The sequence below is a fragment of the Macrosteles quadrilineatus genome, unplaced genomic scaffold (genome assembly GCF_028750875.1).
Source record: "Macrosteles quadrilineatus isolate MER2022 unplaced genomic scaffold, UCM_ALF_1.0 Scaffold_5__1_contigs__length_97177068, whole genome shotgun sequence".
In the NCBI taxonomy this organism is placed as follows: Eukaryota; Metazoa; Arthropoda; class Insecta; order Hemiptera; family Cicadellidae; genus Macrosteles; species Macrosteles quadrilineatus.
In genome coordinates, this window is record NW_026542598.1 from 32,071,320 (window position 1) to 32,093,542 (window position 22,223).

A 22,223-nucleotide genomic window follows, 5' to 3' on the forward strand; every position below is an offset into this window, starting at 1 on the left:
CCCCTCCGTCTTCTTCATTAGACCTTCTCATTAGCTGATTACCGATAGGGTGTGTGGCTTATAGGTTTAAGTTGTTTATCGGAAGTCAGCCCTACTGCGATCATAGCTCACGTCAGCGGGGAAAAGAATTTTAAAATCGATGCCCATGCTACTATTCAACTCTGTTCACACCAACTGGTCCACTAAGTGTAATGTGAACGGAGTGTCTGCGTCGATGATCACCGTGGGTACAGGGTTAATTCCCTTTCTTACACTAGTTAATGATGCGATTTTGAAAAAAAAAATAGTATACTTGATTTTATCTTTGCCCAAGGAATCAGTACGTAAATTATGTCCCCACCTTTTTAAATGCCCTGTATGTCTGTGATAGTGGTCACGAAAAATGGCCGATCATTATGAAATTTTGTATTCACTTGACGGGGCTTTGGCAGAACGTAACCTTACTCATATTCGCATTGATATTGATAGCTAATAACTAATATAATAACTAATAATATGGTAATCCTTGGGAATGGCCCTTACTGACTGGTACATTCAACCTTTACAAATTAGTAACCAAAGTCTTTCAAAATTGGTTTGTTCCAGACCAAGAAAAATTATGCCTAAGAAGCCCTTAGTTGAGAAAGAAGTTCTTTTAAAATTGCTTAGTGAAAATTTGGAAGAGATTCTGAAAAATGGTCGAGTTACTGCCCCGTCTTCAGAAATATGGTTCAATCTACAATGCAAAAACAACCTGGCTATTACTCCAAAAGCACTTTATACGTTTGCTCTCAAACAATTTCCAAAAAAGCCTGATTCAGTAATGCCATGTGACATAAGCAAAGATACAAACAACAATGTAATCAGCGAATCCAGTGACGATGAGACCTTGTCAATTAGTAGTGAACACTCGTGTTCTAATGAAGAATTACAAAATTTCAAAATTAGGATAGGAAAAGAAAAATGGAATCTCATGAAACCGTTGGAATCTTTATACAAAAGAAAACAAGAAAAAAGCCGTAGGTCGGCATCAAGACTTTATCGCACTCTTCAGCCTGGGGTTTGGACAGACATTGTAAACGAGGCAATATGGAATGAAAAAAAGATCCCCTGCACTCTTATTTTCAAAAGAGCCAAAGTTGGAACAGAAGCTGCGGAAAAATATCTTTCTATTCATGCTGTTTGTAAGGAATGCATGTCGTCATTTCATGGGAGTTGTCTAAAAGAACCTAAAGAAAATGAAGATGTTGTTTTGACGTTCACCCTACGAGGAGATACAAACATTCCCCACAACCGTGGATACAAAAGAAAACTTGCTGGCAAAAGAAGACAAGAGGTTATAAAACCTATCTTAGAGAGAAATGAAAGTGTCAGTAAATATAGAAAGCTGCAAGCAGAGAAGGAAATGGTGCTCTTCGATAAAGAACCTCCCCATTTGCCATCATTACATGTGTTAAGAACAGCCAAAAGTGAGGCACGAACAAAACAAAATATTCATAACAATCTATTTACATCCCTTCAGTTGATACAGTACAGTGAACCCTACCAGAATGCCATAAAAGATATTGGTCTGGACAAATTCTTTGTTCACTATTGGTCAACCGATCAACTGCGATTGTATAATTCTTACTGTTCAAAAGCTGAAGTGCCAACATTGTTTATCGATGCGACTGGAGGAATCGTGAGGAAAATTCAGCGCCCAGCGGGAAATATGTCAGGCCACATTTTTCTGTATAGTGGTGTGATCAAAGTGACTTCTGGTACGGAAAATCAGATACCGGTCGTTTGCATGCTATCTGAGAGGCACAATACAAATGCCATTACTTTTTGGCTCAAAGAATGGATACGATCAGGAGCTCATATTCCTATACAATGTGTCAGTGATATGTCCCCTGCTTTACTCAGTGCAGTATGTAGCGCATTTACAAAGTACAACACGATAAATGAGTACATCAATAAATGTTACCATTTTCTGGTTGAAGACATCTTGGAGGAAGACATACCCCATTGTTTTATCAGAGTAGACGTTGCTCATGTTTTAAAACTCATTAGCCAGTGGCCGTGCTTGAAAAATAAAAGTAAGAGGGTTAGAGAGTTTTACATAAGATCTGTTGCACAATTAATTCTCAGCACAACCTTAGATCATGCTAGGAATATTATCAGTGCCATTTTGACCGTTAGTTTAAGTGAAACAGAGGGGATGTCTTCTAGCACAGGTGAGGATACCACTAGTGAAGCTAGCAAAAACTGGCTTAAACAACTTATCTCCTCGCCACAAACGATTGACCATGATGCTTATGTGATTGTTGATGACACAACAATTGAAACCTTGACGGACACCGAATCCGAAGAGAGATGTCAGGCCTCTATTCCAGAAGAAGAGCAATGCAACAAATTCAGCCAGTGGTTAACCATTATATTTGAAGAATGCAACGAAGCTGTTAAAGACAATGATGATGGAAATAGGGATAATCTTCATTTCATTCCTGATCTTTATAAATCACTTATCCCCATGTGTGTAAAGCTTCCTTTGTGGACAGGAGTAATGGTGCCTATTTTTGGGTATGGGGCAAAAGTGGGAAGTAGCACCTCCGTTGAAAGTTATTTCAAGGAACTAAAGGTTAATCTGTTGACAAAAGGCGAATGCCTTCGTGTTGACAACTTTTTAATGGACCATATTAAACTGAACGATGGGTCATTAAAAATTGCTGGTTCGACTCAAATGTTTCAGGAAGAGGTGAGTGCTGTGAGTCAAGAAGTTGTGCACCAAAAAGCTCAAGAGACACCCTTCAAGAACGCAAGCATGAATACCCCCTGCATTGCCTGTTCCAATGGCAACAAGCCGGAGGGAGCACACAAGTGCATAATTTGTAATAAAGCTGTTCACGCCTTGGATGGTTGTTCCCTACCCGTTGGAGAAGAAGGGTTTGGCCAGAAGAGGAAATGCATGTCTTGTGCCAAAAACATTGAAATCGACCCAACGTCAAATGAAAATAAAAGAAGACATGACATGACAAAACCAGTTTTTGAAGAGCTCAACCAAATAGAAAATTGGCGTAACCAAGGAAAGGAAAAAAAAATTAAGAAAAGCTATTACCTGTCACCTTGCCCTGAAATGAAACATGCAGAGGAAAATAAATCAAAGAACAGAGTAAAAATAAAGCTTTTGAAAAACGGCAATTCAATTGGCTTAAAACCAAGATGCGTGAATAAAATCCAGGTGGTTTTGGAAAATACTTGCGCCTTTGACAGTGCTGCACAAGGCATAGCTGTTTGTCTTTGTGACAGCGTCAATTACGCCAGTCTTGCAGACACAAACCAACAAGGATTGTCCAAGCTTTCGTCCGGACTTGTTCAGGGACTTAAAGCAAGTTCGCTTTACTTACAAAGAATACTTGTATTAAAGAATAAGTATCCGTCGGACAATTTGGAGCAAGACATCATTAGGGTGAAATGCGAAACTACGATTACGGACGTAGTTTCTAAGTTTGTTTCTGCAAGTTTATCAGAAACCAAACTTTGCTCTTCACCATTCTGTCCAGAGAAAAAGACCAGCAAGAGTTTTTCTGTACTGAGAATGGATTCAAAGTTCCTCTCTGATAATGGAATCGCTTCATTAGAAAAGGCAGTTGAGCGAGCAATGTGCATAAGCCCCGGTGAGACAAGGAGATGCATGAAACCTCTAATGGATTCAAGTAAAGTGCCTGAGGACTACAAATTGCTTGACCTGCAATTATCCACCACACCACTGTGCTACGGAGAGGTGTCTTATGATCAAGAGTTTGGTGTCAATGGGCATCTTATGATTGAAGTTGCTGGAGATGACTGCAAACAACAGGCAACTCAGGAATTTGAAAACAACACTACGTATAAGCTTGAACAAATACCAACACATATCACTTTTTCTAACAAGTTATTCCATTTAAGATCAGTTATAGCTTTTTTACCGCCTTTAATATCTGGTGGTATTGGTCACTACATTTCGTACTGTAGAAGGTCTGATGGAGGGTGGGAGATATATGATGATATGCGAGAGAAAGTTATTCGCACTAACAACAATAAATGTGTTTGTATTCACTTGATTATGTATACCGTTTAATGTTTCAGTCTGACTTCATCAACTTTTAGTAGTTTATTTGTTTTTTTATGTATAATTGTTTTGTGCCAAAACTCACATTCATTTGTATACGGTAGCATATACTCTCTTTTCACTCTTGCATTTTCTCATCTGCATCAGAAAAAGCTCATCACAGGGTCATATAAAATGAACTTTACTTTTATATTTCTTGTCACTTGATAAATGGATTTAATTTAGTAAAATTTAGTTATTGTAGCTTCACTTTTGTTAAATATATAGGTTTTTTGTATAGCAGTTTTTGTATAAAGCTTTTATTTACTAACAATGTGCAAATACTTTTGAATATATTTTATAGACAGACAATTTAAAATACCAATTTATTAATTTAACATGAATGTAATATTATATAAAGTATATGTTTGTTATGATAGTTTTGTGATCACTTTTCCTGATATTATCATATGGACCAAAGTCTCGACCTTTCAACAAATTTTTGCATAAGGTTTTTTTGTATTTGTTTGAATTTTGTTAAAGATGGAAATATTTTACACGGAAAGAGTTTGCTCTTTAGATGTGCATATTTTGTAAAAATAATATAGACAGATTGTTACTCCATTCATGGCTCTATTTTCAATACTTTTACAGTCATATAGCAGCTTCAATATCGATGTCTCTACAATCAAACACTTGACTGGGGCTCTGGTATAACAAATCAGTGTAATAAAAATGCTGTCTACAACCTAATTCCTCTGAACTTTACTTTTCCCTTTTTAAGTTTGGATTACTGTACATATGCTGTCCATACAATTTTTTGTTTTTAAACTGTGTTAAGTGTTTGTAGATATTACTACAGAGTTTATAAAAGTCATATAATATATTCTTTATTCCCTTAACTTATCTCTCTCTGCATTTGTGTGTTAAATATTTTATATCGTTTTGCTTACTTTTTCTAGTTTTAAGTATTCAGTTTTTAGAAGTATTTAAACCCAACAGAACTGTGTGATTTGTATGTCATCAGATTTTACAAAGTTTTCACAAATGTCAAATATCTGGCTGGTGTAATTAATTAGTATAATTTTATCCAATCACAATTTCTCAGCAGATTCAGAATCAATTTGCTGGTCAGTTTTTTTCTAGGATTTGTCTACATGTATGGTTATGTCTTACGTTTTTATTTTGCATTGACCTGTCAGATCAGTTATACAATAGCTACTATTGATATTCGTTGATGTGCCATTTTCAGCAGTTTTAACTTGGATTGTAAAAAGAAGAATTTCAATCTTACGGGTATATTTTAAGATCAAATAACTTTAGTTTTACAGTTCTGTACTGTCAAAGCTATTGGGAGTGTGTTAGTTATTGTTGTGCGGTGCAATTATAAAATCTATTAAAAATAACTCTTGAGATTAACTGAATATCTAGCTTTTTTACCCTTTCACCCCATATTCAAGATCAAAATCAAAATCTCTTTATTGTCCTTTCAGTAGCAATCACAAAAGTCAAACGAATAATATCTTATCACTTACACACTATTAAAACACGCTAACATTTAAAAATATATGAATTTACCATAGTTTGCATAACTATACTTTTTCTTTATTGGATAAAAACTTGTACCTAAAACCTCCATGATCAACAGGTTATACGATGGAACTTATTAAAAATAATTAGTACCGTAAGTTAAAATGAAAAAACTTGGCAGGAGAAAATTGGACCATGGGTTCTATGAACGGTGGAGTTGAAATATTTACAATCAATGCTCCTTCCATCACACTCTTTATTTGTGTTTTATTATCAACATTTTTTAAATGTAATTTTGTGTTTGTGTAAGGTAATGGTCCAACATCAAATATAACCAAGTTGTTAAAAAGTATTATAATTTAGTATCCCAATGAAAAATAGCAACTGGGGCCAGAAAAATGCCACTCAGTATTAAACGTGCACAGATGTGGCCAATATTCGAAGATGTACAATAAGCTATGAACTTCTACCATCAATCAATCAGTCATCAAAAACTTTCAAAAACCTGAGGTCTGGTACTACTATTCTTTGTACTTGTTATTTTCCATGACTTCGGTGAAAAAAGAATTTATATTTTATACTTATTTTTGTTGGTTCACTAAAAAAATTGTAGCCTACTAAAGCTAGGACAATTTTATGGTTCCTGTAAAAATGATCTTTAGGCCAGCTAACTACAACATAAGCAGCCCGTCATATACAGGGTGATTGGTACTCAGTGTGAAAAAATATTTTTTTGGTGTAAGTACAAAGTAAATGCAGTGTGACAGGTTTCAAGTCTAAAAATTAGCTTCCCAAAGAATTATTTTATGTTTTTAAAAAATAACTATGTTTTTAAACTTAATACAGCTATTTCTCAATTACCTGTAAATGGATTTGAGTAGATAATGTCATTTTCGTGTTCTACATTAAATTTTGAATAAAAACAATAGAAAATGACGGAGAATCAGTTGTAAAAACTCCATTGTAAATAGATTCAAAGATAAAAATTAAGATGTTTGATCAAAATTAAAAAAAAAACAATGGTCTATTGCATTTGTTCACACCCTGTATACAAGAAAGTGTCGGAATATGTTAAAAAATGCGCCATTTTTAAGCTTTCCAACCATATGCTACACTATTGAGGTTTAGATTTTTTTTTGTTTGTTTTAGTGGTTTGAATACCAGAAAACAGGGAATTTTTTTACTGTTTTAGGTATAAAATAGTGATAAGTAGTTACATCTCTCCTATTTTTTAGACAAAGAAGTTTTTCGTTCAATATGGTGTTTAAAATTATTTAAATCTTTTGCCATCCGTAATTGTAACTAGTTTTTAATACTATCAGTAACTGGTAAAAATTTGGGTAGGGCTGACTTTATATCACATTTGACCCACCCACATTTTTGTAATAATAACACTTGAACCAAAAGAGCACTAACGTTGGGGATTTCAGCACTAACCAGCACTTACGTAGCACTAACGATTGGTACCATTTTTGAAGCTCAATTATTTGTACTGGCGGGGGCCTAATTATTATATAAAGTTGGCCCCACCCACCGTTTTTTAATAATAACGCTTGAATCAAAAGAGCACTAACGTTGGGGATTTCAGCACTAACCAGCACTAACGTAGCACTAACGATTGGTACCATTTTTGACATTAGTGCTCAATTATTTGTACTGGGGGGGGCTAACTTTATATAAAGTTGGCCCCACCCACCGTTTTTTAATAATAACGCTTGAATCAAAAGAGCACTAACGTTGGGGATTTCAGCACTAACCAGCACTAACGTAGCACTAACGATTGGTACCATTTTTGACGTTAGTGCTCAATTATTTGTACTGGGGGGGGCTAACTTTATATAAAGTTGGCCCCACCCACAGTTTTTTAATAATAACGCTTGAATCAAAAGAGCACTAACGTTGGGGATTTCAGCACTAACCAGCACTAACGTAGCACTAACGATTGGTACCATTTTTGACGTTAGTGCTCAATTATTTGTACTGGGGGGGGCTAACTTTATATAAAGTTGGCCCCACCCACAGTTTTTTAATAATAACGCTTGAATCAAAAGAGCACTAACGTTGGGGATTTCAGCACTAACCAGCACTAACGTAGCACTAACGATTAATACCATTTTTGACGTTAGTGCTCAATTATTTGTACTGGGGGGGGCTAACTTTATATAAAGTTGGCCCCACCCACAGTTTTTTAATAATAACACTTGAACCAAAAGAGCACTAACGTTGGGGATTTCAGCACTAACCAGCACTAACGTAGCACTAACGATTGGTACCATTTTTGACGTTAGTGCTTAAATGGGGGGGGCCAACTTTATGGACCTTAAAGTATCCTAGGCTATATATTTATGGGGTTCAATTTTGGAGAGGGGTGGTTAGGCAATTTCTGCTCCAGGGCGCTCCAATCCAAACCTGGCTACGCCAATACAATGCCTTAATGTTGATTCAGGAACTTACTGGGAAGGCGAGAGTGTGACTGACCTCCAATTTCCAATCTAAATATCGTTTATACGTGGTAAAGATAACCTCTTTAATTTATGTACAACTAAGGTTCCGCTGTTTCTAAAACTATGTGTTTTTAAATTTATTTTATATAGTCGTCAGTTGAAAGATTTGTTACATAAAACAATCCAAATCAAAAATCTATGTTTTGTATCTTATGCTCTACATTTTCTTCAAAGCTCAGTTGCAAACTGCACTTATGAAACACCAAGACGAGATAATACGTAGTTTGAAAACAAATGCCGATCTGTGTAGATAAATGTTCTTCCTACAAACTATGTGTATATTGCTATGTTTAAAAAGGTCAAGTAGCCAGTGACTGGTTAGGTAGTAGTTGACTAACCATACATTTCTCATCGTGAGTTAGTAGCAAGATATTGCGCTAGTCTAGAAATCCGGAAGCAAACTTTGTGGATAAAAATTCCGAAATAAGAAAAGTCGACGAACTCACAAATAGTCCCTGATTATTAAAACTTGTAGGATTTATACATTTCTAAATTGATAAGGGTTCTCTAAAGTTAAAATTAAATGCAGAAAAACTAGTATAACATTGTAAGCTTATTATATCACTGTGACTGCTATTTTTGAAGATTTTTATTAATTCATGTTTATATCAGTAAACCTTTAGTATCCTTTAGCTCTTTGTTACGTGGTCACTTTCATTTTAAATTAAATAAATGCCCTTTTTGTAAAAAGATAAAGTTATGGTACATTAATGACAGCTGTGCACTTTCACACTACAGTAGATACAATGACAACGGGTCGGCGAGTGCGTTGCGTACAGGCAAGTTAATCCCTAGCACGCGAACATTACCGAACTCACCCGGGGAACTTAAATGGTAATGCAGATCGAGACTTGACACAGCGCCTCTGTTGAGGGACCACCCAACTACGTGAAGGTGGCCCCATCCAAAAACTACTTGGCACAAAATTGCCATAAGGTGCAATATCTATTTTGCGTAGCATATGTAATCTTTGGTACAAGGCATGCAGTGTACCCAAATGAATGGGATATACAATAACCCTTCAGAACTAAGTAGAAGGGAACTCGACCAATAATTTTTAAATGGGTAGTCATCAAACAGATACATTGCACCGACGTCCAAAATATAATTTTTTAGCTGTTTCTTGACTTCCAATATAAAATATACACTGCTGCACGAAGTCCAAATCTCACGATGTCCAAAAGTACAGTAACTCCAAGAAACAGTCTTTCTAAAAGCTCTGGACGTAATGAGATTGGTTGTCGTGAAACAGCGCACTGAACACTCTTAAAAAAAGTAGCAGTTGCTACTAATAGCTCAGCATGATATCTAATAGCTAATAGTATGATATCTAATAGCTCAGCACTGTCCCACGACGTCCAGAGCGCCTGCACACTGTGAGTACTGTTTTACCATATGTAGTGCATACTAACCTATCTTAACCTAATCTAACCTTGCTCCGTATGAGCAAGGAGGTGCTACTGCTAAGTTTGTAAGAGTATAAAGTGCTCTGTTGCACGACCAATCCCATGACGTCCAAAGCTTCTAGAGAAACTATGTTTCTTGCAGTACTGTACTTTTGAATGAGATTTAGTAGACGTCGTGCAACAGTTGAATAGTTATATTGAACACCTTGATACAGCTCAAAAATTATATTTTGGACGTCGTGACACTTATTGAACTTTGTATCATTTGGACGTTGTGCAACACTCCCTTTCAAATAGCTTCAGAAATTTATAGAGGGGCTGATATAACTGCCCTAAAACAGAAAGTATTACGAAAGAGGTGTCCTGATGGAATGATAGAAGATACAGCAAGCTGATTAAGAACTGGTGGCTAAAACGTCTTACAAGTTACAACTGAGAAACAGATTTAGAGTAAAATATTGCAAGATGTACACAACACCAGTTATAGAATATTTCATAACATTCACAAATTTATGAGTTAGACCTACCAATGCATCAATAGGTTGACTTAAGGTAGACACAACTTCCTCCTCCTCGTTAAGCAGCTTGTAAACAAACAAATCATGATAATATTTACACACACCTATTTGAAGTATCCTTAAGTTTTTACTCGTAGGCTAGCCAAATTTTTTTACTACTAACATTTACTTGAGGCACCAGCGTAGACAGTCCATCTTTTTCCAAAGAGAATATGGTTTATTAAATTTTACATAATGAGCTATTACCCAAACATTTATTTTCTCTCTTAATTTTGGACACTAAGATGATTAAGATTGGAAGTCTAGTAACATCTGGAGTCACAGATACTACTCTAAGCAATACAAAATCAATCAACAAAACACATTGGATTTTTCAATAGTGTTTGATTTTTCGTTAAACTTTTTTCGGGCCAGAAATATCATTATGTTTATTATTGTTTTAAATACATCCATCAATATCTGCATTAACTACTTTTTGTGTGGACAAGAAATCAAAACATAGAAAACTCTTTGCTTGGACAGCAACAAATATAACCAAACATTGCCATTTTTCGGTGATATGACGTACCTTGACATCGTGCTCGTTGGTGTCTGAAGGCTCTGGCGGAGGTTTGCGACCTCTGGTGGTTTTCCTCACTGGCCGCTCTGTCGTTGACATGTGTACACTCGCATTGGTCAATCCTTTCCTTCCGTTGCCGCTCATCTGACAACAGTACACAACTAACTTAGACACAACACAAGCAAATTCAAAAAAAGACCATTAATTTTGTAGAAAACCCAAAGTTGAATCTCTATAATCCAGCTGGGGAATAGTCCAGGGGCTATCCAACTAGTAGTGTTAAGTCTTACAAGATAGAAACTCAGGCAACAAATGAAAACCATCCAAAGCTACATGATTATTACTTATTACTATACATTAGCTACATTATTATTATTACAGCAGCCTGGAGAGATTTGAGTTTGTTGGTTTTATGCATGAAAGTGTATTAATTACCATTAGCTCTGGAGGAATGTAGACCTTGGTGTTGACAAAGTTTGGATCTTCGTTTTTCTTGAAGTACATAGGTGATATTCTCGCCTCTGCAGGGAAATCTTTAAACTCAAAGTTCACGGTTTTTTGAGCCAATAAGTCCATGGACAAATCACATAAGGCCCAGAGTTTCTAAAAAAAGAACATGCAGACCAAGGTTACAAAATTAAAATTTTATCAAAGCCAACTTTAGTAAGCAGTAATGTGCATACAATATACATATAGTAAAATTATTAAACAGAAAACAATGTAAATTTTATAAAAAAATATAATGTTTTAAATTTAAATGTAGGCTATTTTTTTTTATTTCTTACTTAAAATCCATGATAAGATAAGAGACATGGGAAATAACAGTTGCATGTCAGAGAAAAGGCCTAACTTGATTGAAATCATTTTAAGACTTGTTGCCACACACCAATCAATGATTGGTGCTTCAATTTGTACCACTGTATATTCTTGAGGTATTTACAAGTCTTTTAAAATAAACACTTACACAATTGACATTGTTATCCTCAGGCTTGACGGCATCATTGAGGTTCTTCATTTTGTCAATGAGCTCCTTATAGAAGCCGTAGCAGTACGAGTCATTCTTCTGTATGAGAGGCTCCAGTATAAACCACAACACTGTCCGTAGCCTGGTGAGCTCTTCTACGTCCTCGTGACTGGTGTAGAGAGGGCAGTGGACCAGGATGGGCAAGGCAAACACCAACATGTAGTCTGGTAGAATGTGAGGCAGCTGGCTCATCGCTTTATCTATACTGCCTGGAAAATCATCACCAAACTTGTTAATGAATAGTCATTTATTCCATCTCTAAACAATACAATATTGTGATTGATTTGTCGTATAACTGTTGGTATACTAACGACCAGCCTACTCGAGGAGAAGCATGTCTTGACAATGCTTTTACAAACCTTTGTGGATCGGACTTCAAGTGCTCCGTTGTTCATCCGCACATTACTGACCAAGAGGAGCTTGAGTTGATTGAGTTGATTCAGGTTGAAGGTAAATCAATATGAATGAAATGAAATGAAATGTTTATTCCTCACATAAATTTACAAGATTGTGATTTTCACATATAAACATATGACATGTCAATACTACTTAGTACTTTTCTATCTAATAATACCTTATGCTAAATTATTTTTTTTTATCAATCCATTAAACCTAAAGCTAAGTTTTTATAAAATCATCTAGGGAATAAGGACACAAGAGAATGAGATAAGATTTTAGTTTTCTTTTAAAGGATAACATATTTTCTTCAGTTGTAATTTGATCTGGGAGGTTATTGTAAATTTTCCTACCCATGTACCATGGCGATCCTTCATACAGAGCTGTTCTATGCACAGGATATTGAAGATCATTCCTGTGTCGGGTGTTATGTTGATGAGTGTAATTTTTCAACATAAATTCCTTATAATTTCTTTTTACAAAGATGCACGGTTGAAAAATATAAACTGCATAAATTGTCAAGAGTTTCATCTGAATAAAAAGGGGGCGGCAAGAGGAACGTGGTCTGGTATCAGCTAAAATTCTAACGGCAATTTTTTGTAAGATAATAATATTCTTGGTAATGGGGGAGCTGCCCCATGAGATAATACCATAGGAAGACCTGGACATAAAATAAGAATGATACACTGCAAGAGCTGCATGCAAACCAGAAGACTTATAAACCACCCTTAGTTAATAAATAAAATAGTAAGTATATAATAATAAATAATAAAAGTTACAATAAAAAGTAGGCTTACTAAGGCTGTATCATTCAGAAACACATCTGTGGCAAGGTTGAATGATTTGAATAATTGTTTGTCGGAAATTGATTGGATTAACTTACATTCAGACATTAAGAGGAATGAAGATCAAATGTTTGAAACCTTTTGTGACAAATTTTTTGAAGCCTTCAACTATTGCCGTCCTATGTAAACTCTTACAAAGAAAGCAGAAACTGCTAAATTTACACTGTGTCTAGGCCTACCTATGTCTAATGTTTGTCGTTTTCATGTTTTTACAATTAATTTAATGCAGCCTAATCTCAATCTGTAAAATTATACCTACTGTGATATTATTCTGTGTATTAGTGAGTTTAAGAAGACTGGAAAACTGAATGGAGATCCTTTCAGTTTACTCTTCAGAATGTTAAAATATGTTTGTCTGAAGGATAGTTACAATTTTTTTTTTATAAAGCTATCGAATCCATCAAATTTGTGAATATGCTTGATCACACCCATCACTAACGCACCGAAGTCCGAACCACTATACCCTGTATGCTCAGGGAGTTTTATTAAAATCAGTTGAAAACCACGTGTGATATAATTTAAAAACTAGGACAATTAAGAAAATTCCTCAACTCCATGCATAACTAGAAAACGTACACAAAAGAGTCAAAATTCTAATCTAATAGTGCAGACAATCATCTAAGCAATGAAATTCATCGTTCATTCAGTTTTAAAAAAATTGTTAGTTTTATAGTCACTGTTGGAATAGGCTACATCATATGAACCGTACATTCTATATGAATTCAAGGCATTTAATAATTCAACTCACAAGCAGAAGAGCCCATTGTAAGAGTCTTGGCGTACTCTCTCCTCTTGTTAATGTCGAGGAACATAAAACTTTTGGCGGCCGATCGGAGTCGTTTGTCTTGTTCAAAACCAGACAAGACGTAGAACCCCATGAAGTCCAACGGCAGGCACTTGTTGGGTAAACCTCGTCCTAGCCCTTTATGCAACTTTATCATCATTGTTTCCCTGACTTGGGGTACCTCATCCTGCAAGTTTAACATGTTATTATTTTAAAATAGTTTTTCAACGACACATTTTGTTTTAAAGAACATCATTCTGACAAAATACCTGTTCTTATACAGTACACTCCTGATTATCGGAACCTTTAGGTCAGGGGTCTCCAACCTTTTTTACTTAAGGGACACATTGTCATATTTTGGAGGAATGGCGGGCCGGACTGTCAATATTTCAGTGCAAAAAGGTAGCCCCCCTCCAATTATCTAAAAAAGGTAGCCCCCCTCCAATTACCTAAAAAATTGGAAGTTTACTGTAGGCTATATGGATTGTACATTATGAAGAACGTTTTGTGTAAATAAAATATGTCCATGTCTATGTATTATTAGGTAGAGACTAGTAACATCATGAATTTTCAATTGATTCACTTACACGATTGTGAAAATATTACAAGAATTAAGGCTCGGCTCGGTAATTAAGCCACTCGCACACCTCTGATATAAATAACCCGTCTGGGGCTTGGCCCGAAAATTAATTCCGGCAACGACCCGAGCCTATTGGGGATCAGCAGACCCCTGATGACTAGTTAACAAAACCAAAAATTGGATTATGCGCCCTGGCTTGTAAAATATTGCAATTTGTTTTAACCGACCTTGTTATGAGAGCAGATAGGTTTATTTGTAACTTTTCTATTGTCAAAAGTTAAGGAAAAAAGGATAGTTTAGTTTGTGTTGTAAATAATGCACGCATGGCTTCAGAATAATAATTATAATAATTCCAAATGAATATTACTTCAATTTTTTAACTTTTTAGGAATTGCCCGTTTTAACCGACCTTTTGAATTATACGACCAAGATCTGGTCCCGTTAAGGTCTACTGTAATATGAAATGTAGGAAATTCAATCTATTGAATTGGGGTCTATTGTTCTCTAGAACTGTTTGTTTTTATTTACTTACAATCATAAGGTGAGACAGGATGTAGAACTGTTCAGGAGAAAACTGGTCTCCTACACCTTTCTGTTCACAGATCTTCAACATGGCACAACCTGCAGCCAGCCTCAGCCACGACATCTCAGCTTTGCTGTATCAATGACAAATCAGATCACAATTAACATCACAACACAGTCCCAATTATAATTGTTAGGTATCCAACAGACATCTTTCTGTATTAGACAATGGCAATATACCATGGTGGAGGGAAAATACATAGGTGTGCAACTCCCGTCATATACTGACGTCACCCAGATTGCAAACAAAAAATCACCTGATTGTATTGCCATATAAGTATAATATATTTGTTTTGATTTGATTGTTATTGTTTACATAATTTTTTCTAAACAGTTAAATGGTGTTTGCAATCTGGGTGATGTCAGCATATGACAGGTATAGCACACCTATGTATTTTCCTTCCACCATGGCAAGATACTATTTAAATACTGCTTGTATCTAAGTGATGTTGCGGTGTCAACTGATGATTTAAATTTGGACCAAAATAATTTTATAGCCTCAGTCAAAACACCACTTCTGCGGAGCCAATCTTTTAGGAAATTTTTAAATGTTTTTTTAATAGATAATACTTGTTTATATTGGTATTAAAAATTGATCAATTAAATAACAGTGGTAAATGACTCAAACCTCATAAAACTTATTGAATTCAGCCCCCATGAACTACCATAGATAACAAATGTAGAAAAATGCTAAATTCACTTTATGGCTTAAATTCAAATTGAAGACCTTTTATGGTAGAAATAAGATCTTTCCTCTAGGGAGAGATCTATACTTATTTCTATTATAAGTGGACCAGGAGCTAAAGATATACTGTAAACCACCAAGTAACATCACTATCGCAAAACTAAAATCTATTGGCATTTGGCAGCATCCCTACCAATGGCTTCATAACATAAGGCCAACACTATTCCACATAGCCATTCGCTCTCAAAACTGTTTAGAGCATAATGAGGTGTACACTGTCTCATTTTATTGAGTACTTTTGTCTTGATTTATTCCTATCTTACATAACATAAAACCATTACATAAAATCATTGGTGCGTCTCACCTAAGCTTGCCAGACTGCAGAAGGTCTCCTTTGTTGGTCATGAAGGCTGCAAGCATTCTGAAGGTTTTCTGTGCCGACATCTTGTCATTCTTCAAACCCAGTAGCCATCTTGCCATAGCTTTCAGGCCTTCAATCTGGAACAAAAAATTAAATTAATCTAAAACCTCAAAAGAATATTTTCCATTTTTTTAAATTTCACACCCTGAAACAGTAAGAATTTATTTCCTGTTAGAATGATAAATTAACATAGTACTACCAGTTATGTTAGTGATAGTTATGGTCAGGTTTGTAGCACAACACCGCATTTCACAGTGAGATAGCTGCTAATCTACTGGTGCTTAGTAGTTTGTCAAATCTAACTTGTGAGCGCTTGTAGCGATGTGTGCTTACAGAGGTACTCGTCCCGGTCAGCTGGTAGCTCAGTTGGCTAAGGCGTTGCACTCATGAGTGTAGTGTTGAGGTCTCTTCATGTGCAGGTTCGTATCCAACTGAGCTAACATTCCATCCTATTTCCACCATAGATTGAGTCGATTGCCTCTATGAGACACACGATGAGACTAGGTTTCGCATGTTGGATTCGACATACTACTTGAGCACCAGTGGGTTAGCAGTACGGCATCTCGCTGCGAATTTTAGTGACGTTGATAAAGTGTAAATTATATCATCGAGTGTCTACCTTGCACCTAGTCTCCTCTGGTAGCTGGTCTTCCTCACACCAATCATCATCATTGTTTTGGCCTCCTCCGTCACTCTCCTTCACCAGCAGCTCCTTCACAATCTGCACAACAATACACATACTGATAATAGACAAACATCTTTTTTTGTAAGTTTTTAAAGAAATACATTAGTGTCATACATGTAGGCTAATAGAAAGTTGTTCTTATTTTACAATAATTATTTGGTTTGTTTGGTTTTACATTAGGGCCTATCTTAAGTTGAAAAATTCCTTGATTGAGTACACTGATTTACAAGCCAGTTCTAAAGTTCCTGTTTCAGTTTTTTTCCTGAAAGTTTTTTTTGGTGTACAATGGAAGGGAATTTAGAATTTTGCAGCCAATATACGACGGTTTCTTACTGATTTGTGTGGTGTGGTGGATGGGAAGGCTGTAGTCTTTAGCTCCTCCGAGTGTGTCTTCCGAATGAGAGCTTCCTAGTTGGTCATATGATATTGAGTCGTAGATTTGTTTCACATACAAATTGGTTGCAGTAGAACCTTATTTTTGTTTACAGATCTTATTCGTTGTTGATGATAGTAAGTTTATGTTATTAAGGAACTATTCGTGGTAAAAGATTCTATGCCAAAATAGGTTTGATTTTACCATTGCAATATTTCTTTCTTTCTTTGATATTACTATGAAAATGGATAGTATCCTACATTCATGGTTTTCTAACAACAATTACTGTACCACACATTATTAAAACCTTTACTCCTACGAGGATTGTGTCAAGAAAAATCACAATTAAGATAAAGGCTTTACCTATTTTACTCTGAGAGACTTTGAATAGCCATGATATAAATTATTTCCAACCAACACAATGTCTAATTGTTTTTTAAGCTTGTAAAAACATATAAAAGCATTCAGTACAAAAACAGTGTAGCTGCCAGCTGTTCACATTCAAGAGATGACGATGAAAAACAGGATGTTATGATGAAGTAATGGCAAAGAGCATCTTTTTTATCAGCTTGAAAACTAATTATAAGATGGATACATCTCTTTTTCTTAAACTAAAATTTGGATTACCACAGAGTAATATTATTGTCTTTTCATTTACAAAGTTAACATCCACACATATCAATCATTAGTTCATTATCTCAGACTCAATCCAATTTTCTTAGTATATTTGAAAGCTCTTCCAAAGTGAGTCAAAAGACCCAGGCCTGGACCTAATTATTTAGGATGGCCTATATAAATTGAGTAGGTTACAATGAGGGTAGCAAAATCACTATCATAATTCTAGTTCATAAGATTTAGATTGCATAAAGTACTTTCAACACAATAAAAAATATAGGAAACAAAAACATTTAAACCTTAACCCTTTGAGTGCCAACGTCCGGGGAACCGGACATTTTAAAACGAGCCAAAAGTGCCGACGTCCGGCCGACCGGACGTTTTTAGAACGAGCCAAAAGTGCCAACGTCCGGCTGACCGGACGTTTCGTAATGATCGAACAGTTGTCATAACAACCGAATGGATACTCGGATTCTTTTAACCCATATATTAACATTGAGTCGAAAGTTACTACGAAATTTTAACCTAAAAATCGCCAGATCGCGCTCGGCATTTTTAGCGCGACCTTCGGGAAAAATCATCGGCATTTTTTGAGCGTTACTTTTATTTCTCGCCTGGCACTCTAAGGGTTAAACAGCCACATCCAACAAAATATAAGACAAGATACAGAACATACAATGACATAATTTAAGACCGAGTAGGCTTGCATAACGGAAAACAAATTATGCAAACAACAACTACTACGCTTGTGGTTTCATCAATAGAAAGGTAAAATATCCATAACAAATATCTTAACTTATAAAATAAGATTGTAGATTAGTTACAACTTTAATACGAAGCCATAACAGTTTTATGGCAGTAGGCAAAGGCCAGTGGGCAAACTGAATATTCACGAAAATAGACTGAGTTAGAGATAAAATTTACAGTCATCATAAAACTATTATTTTTATGATAAAATAGAAGTGGAGAAAGTCGTATAAAAGTGATAAAACTCAACAGTTCTTGGAAGTAGTGATGTGTTAAAACCGAATCTCAAATCTCAAAACCATCAAAACTTGGGAAAAGTTTCGGTTTCGAGATTCGATTACAAAGTTTCGAGATTCAAAAGTTTTGAAATTGAAGATTTTGGCAGTTTTATTTTTGAAACTGATGACATTTTTTTGTGCCATTGTTATTGTTTTTAACACTGTTTCCAAACAAGCTGGTAGCAACAGAGCAAACATTACCATTAACAGTAATGAAACAAGCGACTTTTATTCTGAACTTCAAAAGGTATCTTAAATACTATAACTGGTACAATTCAGTTTCACATCAATATTTACTAAACGCAAAGAAATATTGACCACTAATTGTTCTAATTAATTTAATATTCATGTTTATGTTGGTGTTAGAAGTTTAATTATTTGTTTTGTTGGTTGTTTATGAAAAATTATGTTGTATTGGATTTTAAGATTATCAGTCACATTCACATGTATTTATGTTTTGTCATGGTCAGGAGTTGATCTCTTTCAGTTTTGATTGCATACTTAACATTTTATGATTATGTGTATTTTTTGTAACCTTGACCTTTGTAACCAGCTAAGCAAAAAAGTTTCGTGTATAGGTTTTGAGATTCGAGATTCGGGATTCGATTTTTTAAAGTTTCGGTTTCGGTTTTGAGATTCGAAATTTCTGGTTTTGACCATCACTACTTGGAAGTACTTGAATACAACAATTACTGTCGTGATAAAATGTTAATGGATTTGGGACTGCTAATGGGTTTTTTATTGCATCATCACCCTAGTAATAAACCATGAAGATCATAAACAAACATCTGATAAGACTTTTATGTGCTCAGAACCAACTACTGTTGAGGTAATTAAGCTTGTACTGTGACTTTTTCGGTGCACCGCAGACCCCTAATATAAATGCATTTCCTATTGAGAAGGCTCATCCACTATAAAGGCAAGACATCTCTTTCTATCAAAAACTAAATCAAACCTACAGGTAAGTCTGAATGTATGTAATCCAAACCTTTTGTCATACCAATAGATCAAGGCTAAGTTGAATTGTTGGTAGAATCGTACCTTTCTAGATACCAAGTTTTTGATGTGAACAGGGTAGTGGTCTGGCAGGTTATAGGCAATGTGACCGAGTGCTACAATTGCTGTCCTGTAGTTTGGTGAAGTAGGTGTTAGGTTCTCCTTTACTTTCTGAAAAGGGAAACCAAAGTTAAGATTAAATTGTAAGAGTAACTGACACACTTGTTCTACCTCTGAGAAATTACACTTGACAAAACAAATTATAAGCATGTCTATACACAACTAACATTTGTTCTAATAATGTCTAATAAAACACCAAAAAAATTCTTGTTTCAAATATGCTACTTACATAAACGGAAAAAGTAAAACATATTGTAACCAAGCTTGGGTTGAGTAAGACAATATTTTCTGCTGTTGATGTGTTTTAATCCAATGAAGTTGCCAAATTTTTACCAAAACCGACTTATTCATTCAGGTTACACAAGTAACTTTGCTTTGATCTATTTTTTTTTTATTGAGCATTGTCTCCAGGATTGATTTAAGACAATATAAAATAGGTTACGTACCTTACATCGTCAATCCTTGGATAGTCTTTTCAAGCGACTAGTTTCGAAACTGACGTTTCATTTTTAAGCCTTGTCTAACATAAAATTATTTGAACATAATGTCTTCGTCAAAATACACAAATACACATTTAACACGCATAAATACATTAAGTAACAGAAAGACGCGCGGCCGGCTATAGAAAGACACGACGACACGACTCAACTACCGACTGCCACTCAAACTAACGCCGACTGCCAGTTGAGTCGTGTCGTCGTGCGTGTTATGGCCGGCCGCGCGTCTTTCTGTTACTTAATGTATTTATGCGTGTTAAATGTGTATTTGTGTATTTTGACGACGACATTATGTTCAAATAATTTTATGTTAGACAAGGCTTGAAAATGAAACGTCAGTTTCGAAACTAGTCGCTTGAAAAGACTATCCTAGGATTGACAACGTAAGGTACGTAACCTATTTATATATATATTTTTTTTTACTTGATAAAGTTTTACTGCTGATCAAATTAAATTGAATTACAATTTAATGAATCAACTATAAATATAGATATTTTAACCTTCCTAGGTGTAAATTATGTCAGCTTTTTGGAGCACATAAAATGTCTTGGACCACATATTCCAAAGATTATTTCCAATAAGCTCAAACCTGTTTTGAAAGCACTATTCCAGGGACCCATACATTTCCCTCCTCAGAGATCTCACCAGGTCAATTTCAACACTTATGATTATTCTGTATACCTAAACAGTTCATAGCTTTAAGTAGTATATTACCTCTAGCATTTCAGAAAACAGCCCTTCAACATTGTTTGAAACATTTTTGAATAAACATCTTATCGCATGTTTCGCTTGCTTGGGAGTTCCAGTCTCCACAAACCTCTTACAAATGGGAATCAGTTGATTTATTTCATTGGGGACCACGTCATCTGAAAACACAACATTGATTAATATAATCTTACAATAGGCCGTATGGCTACTAAGATAATGTTTGTTTCAAGATTCCAACATGTTTTTTTTTTTTTTTAAACATACAATTCAGCAGTGTTTTGTTCCAAACAATCTGATATAATGACATAACTGACTAAAGATTTTTTACTTTTCCGTCCCATTTGTAATAAATAATAAATGGGTGAATTATCGCTTGGTTGGTGTCTGTACTACAAAAAAATAGTTTTCAGCAAAATCACAGTTAACATGGCCTTCAGTTAGGGTCTCCTTAATTTCATTGAAGTACAGTATTATTTTTACTGAATTGCTAAAAATGAATGGGGTTTAAGTTTTAATTAGAGGTGTGCGAATATCCGAAAAATCGGGTCGGATATCCGTATCCGAACCGAGCCCAAATTCGATATCCGACACTATCCGTTATATATCCGACTTTTTCGGATAGACAATATATTTTGACGTTTTGGACAGAAAACTAAATCTCCATAACCCTCATTAGTTTTCCAGGACAAAATTACAGCAATACTTCCAACGACCTAACAGCAAACGGCAAAGAAGCCGTATGATGCAATACTGATAACTAGTTTAGTCGTTATCGGCTGTTTTGCTTTACGATTAGATTCATCTGGAACGAACAGATATAAAGCAGAAAAGAACTACCATGGTCAAATGAAAGTCAACTCGTGCTTGTCTTGCTCCTGATACTAGGGGCGCTGCGTAATCGTTTCTTTTTACAGTACTGTTTCAAAGTAGAAAAATCTAGCCTACTACTGTGATATTACGTAAACAATAGATTTTATGTTTCCCGAAAAAAGTCAGAATAGAAACAATAGAAAGGCAACACAATAGAAGGGTGGGAGGGGTTGGGCAATGACCTCGAAAGGAGCGCGGGTAGTGAGTCAAGTAGGACCGGAGGGGAAGGGGTGGGTAAGACCTTGAAGCTATATATAGACTTGCACTACTTCCCTAAACCTAGGACTGGCCGGCGAGTGGTATTCCAATCACAGGACAAAATACGTTGTTTTTTGGGTATTCATTGCCCGGTTTGACTTTGGATTGTCTTACTGTGTAGAGACTTTAAATAATAATAAATAAAGTTAGAACTAACCACGATTATTTAGCATTGATTGTGTACATATTAAATG

General features: G+C 35.4%; 1 protein-coding gene across 1 annotated transcript in view; it reads right to left on the reverse strand.

Annotated features, from left to right (window-relative positions):
* The window catches only part of LOC128993917 (sister chromatid cohesion protein PDS5 homolog B-like), a 56,114-nt gene that overhangs the window by 14,389 nt on the left and 19,502 nt on the right, over window positions 1–22,223 (reverse strand). The window contains exons 14-22 of the mRNA XM_054418024.1: window positions 20,908–21,059; window positions 19,622–19,747; window positions 16,502–16,603; window positions 15,826–15,959; window positions 14,727–14,850; window positions 13,579–13,801; window positions 11,530–11,798; window positions 11,001–11,168; window positions 10,575–10,709 (exon numbers count right to left, since the gene is read on the reverse strand). Of these exons, the coding sequence (XP_054273999.1) occupies window positions 10,575–10,709; window positions 11,001–11,168; window positions 11,530–11,798; window positions 13,579–13,801; window positions 14,727–14,850; window positions 15,826–15,959; window positions 16,502–16,603; window positions 19,622–19,747; window positions 20,908–21,059 (1,433 nt within the window). The remainder of the gene's footprint in view (window positions 1–10,574; window positions 10,710–11,000; window positions 11,169–11,529; window positions 11,799–13,578; window positions 13,802–14,726; window positions 14,851–15,825; window positions 15,960–16,501; window positions 16,604–19,621; window positions 19,748–20,907; window positions 21,060–22,223) is intronic.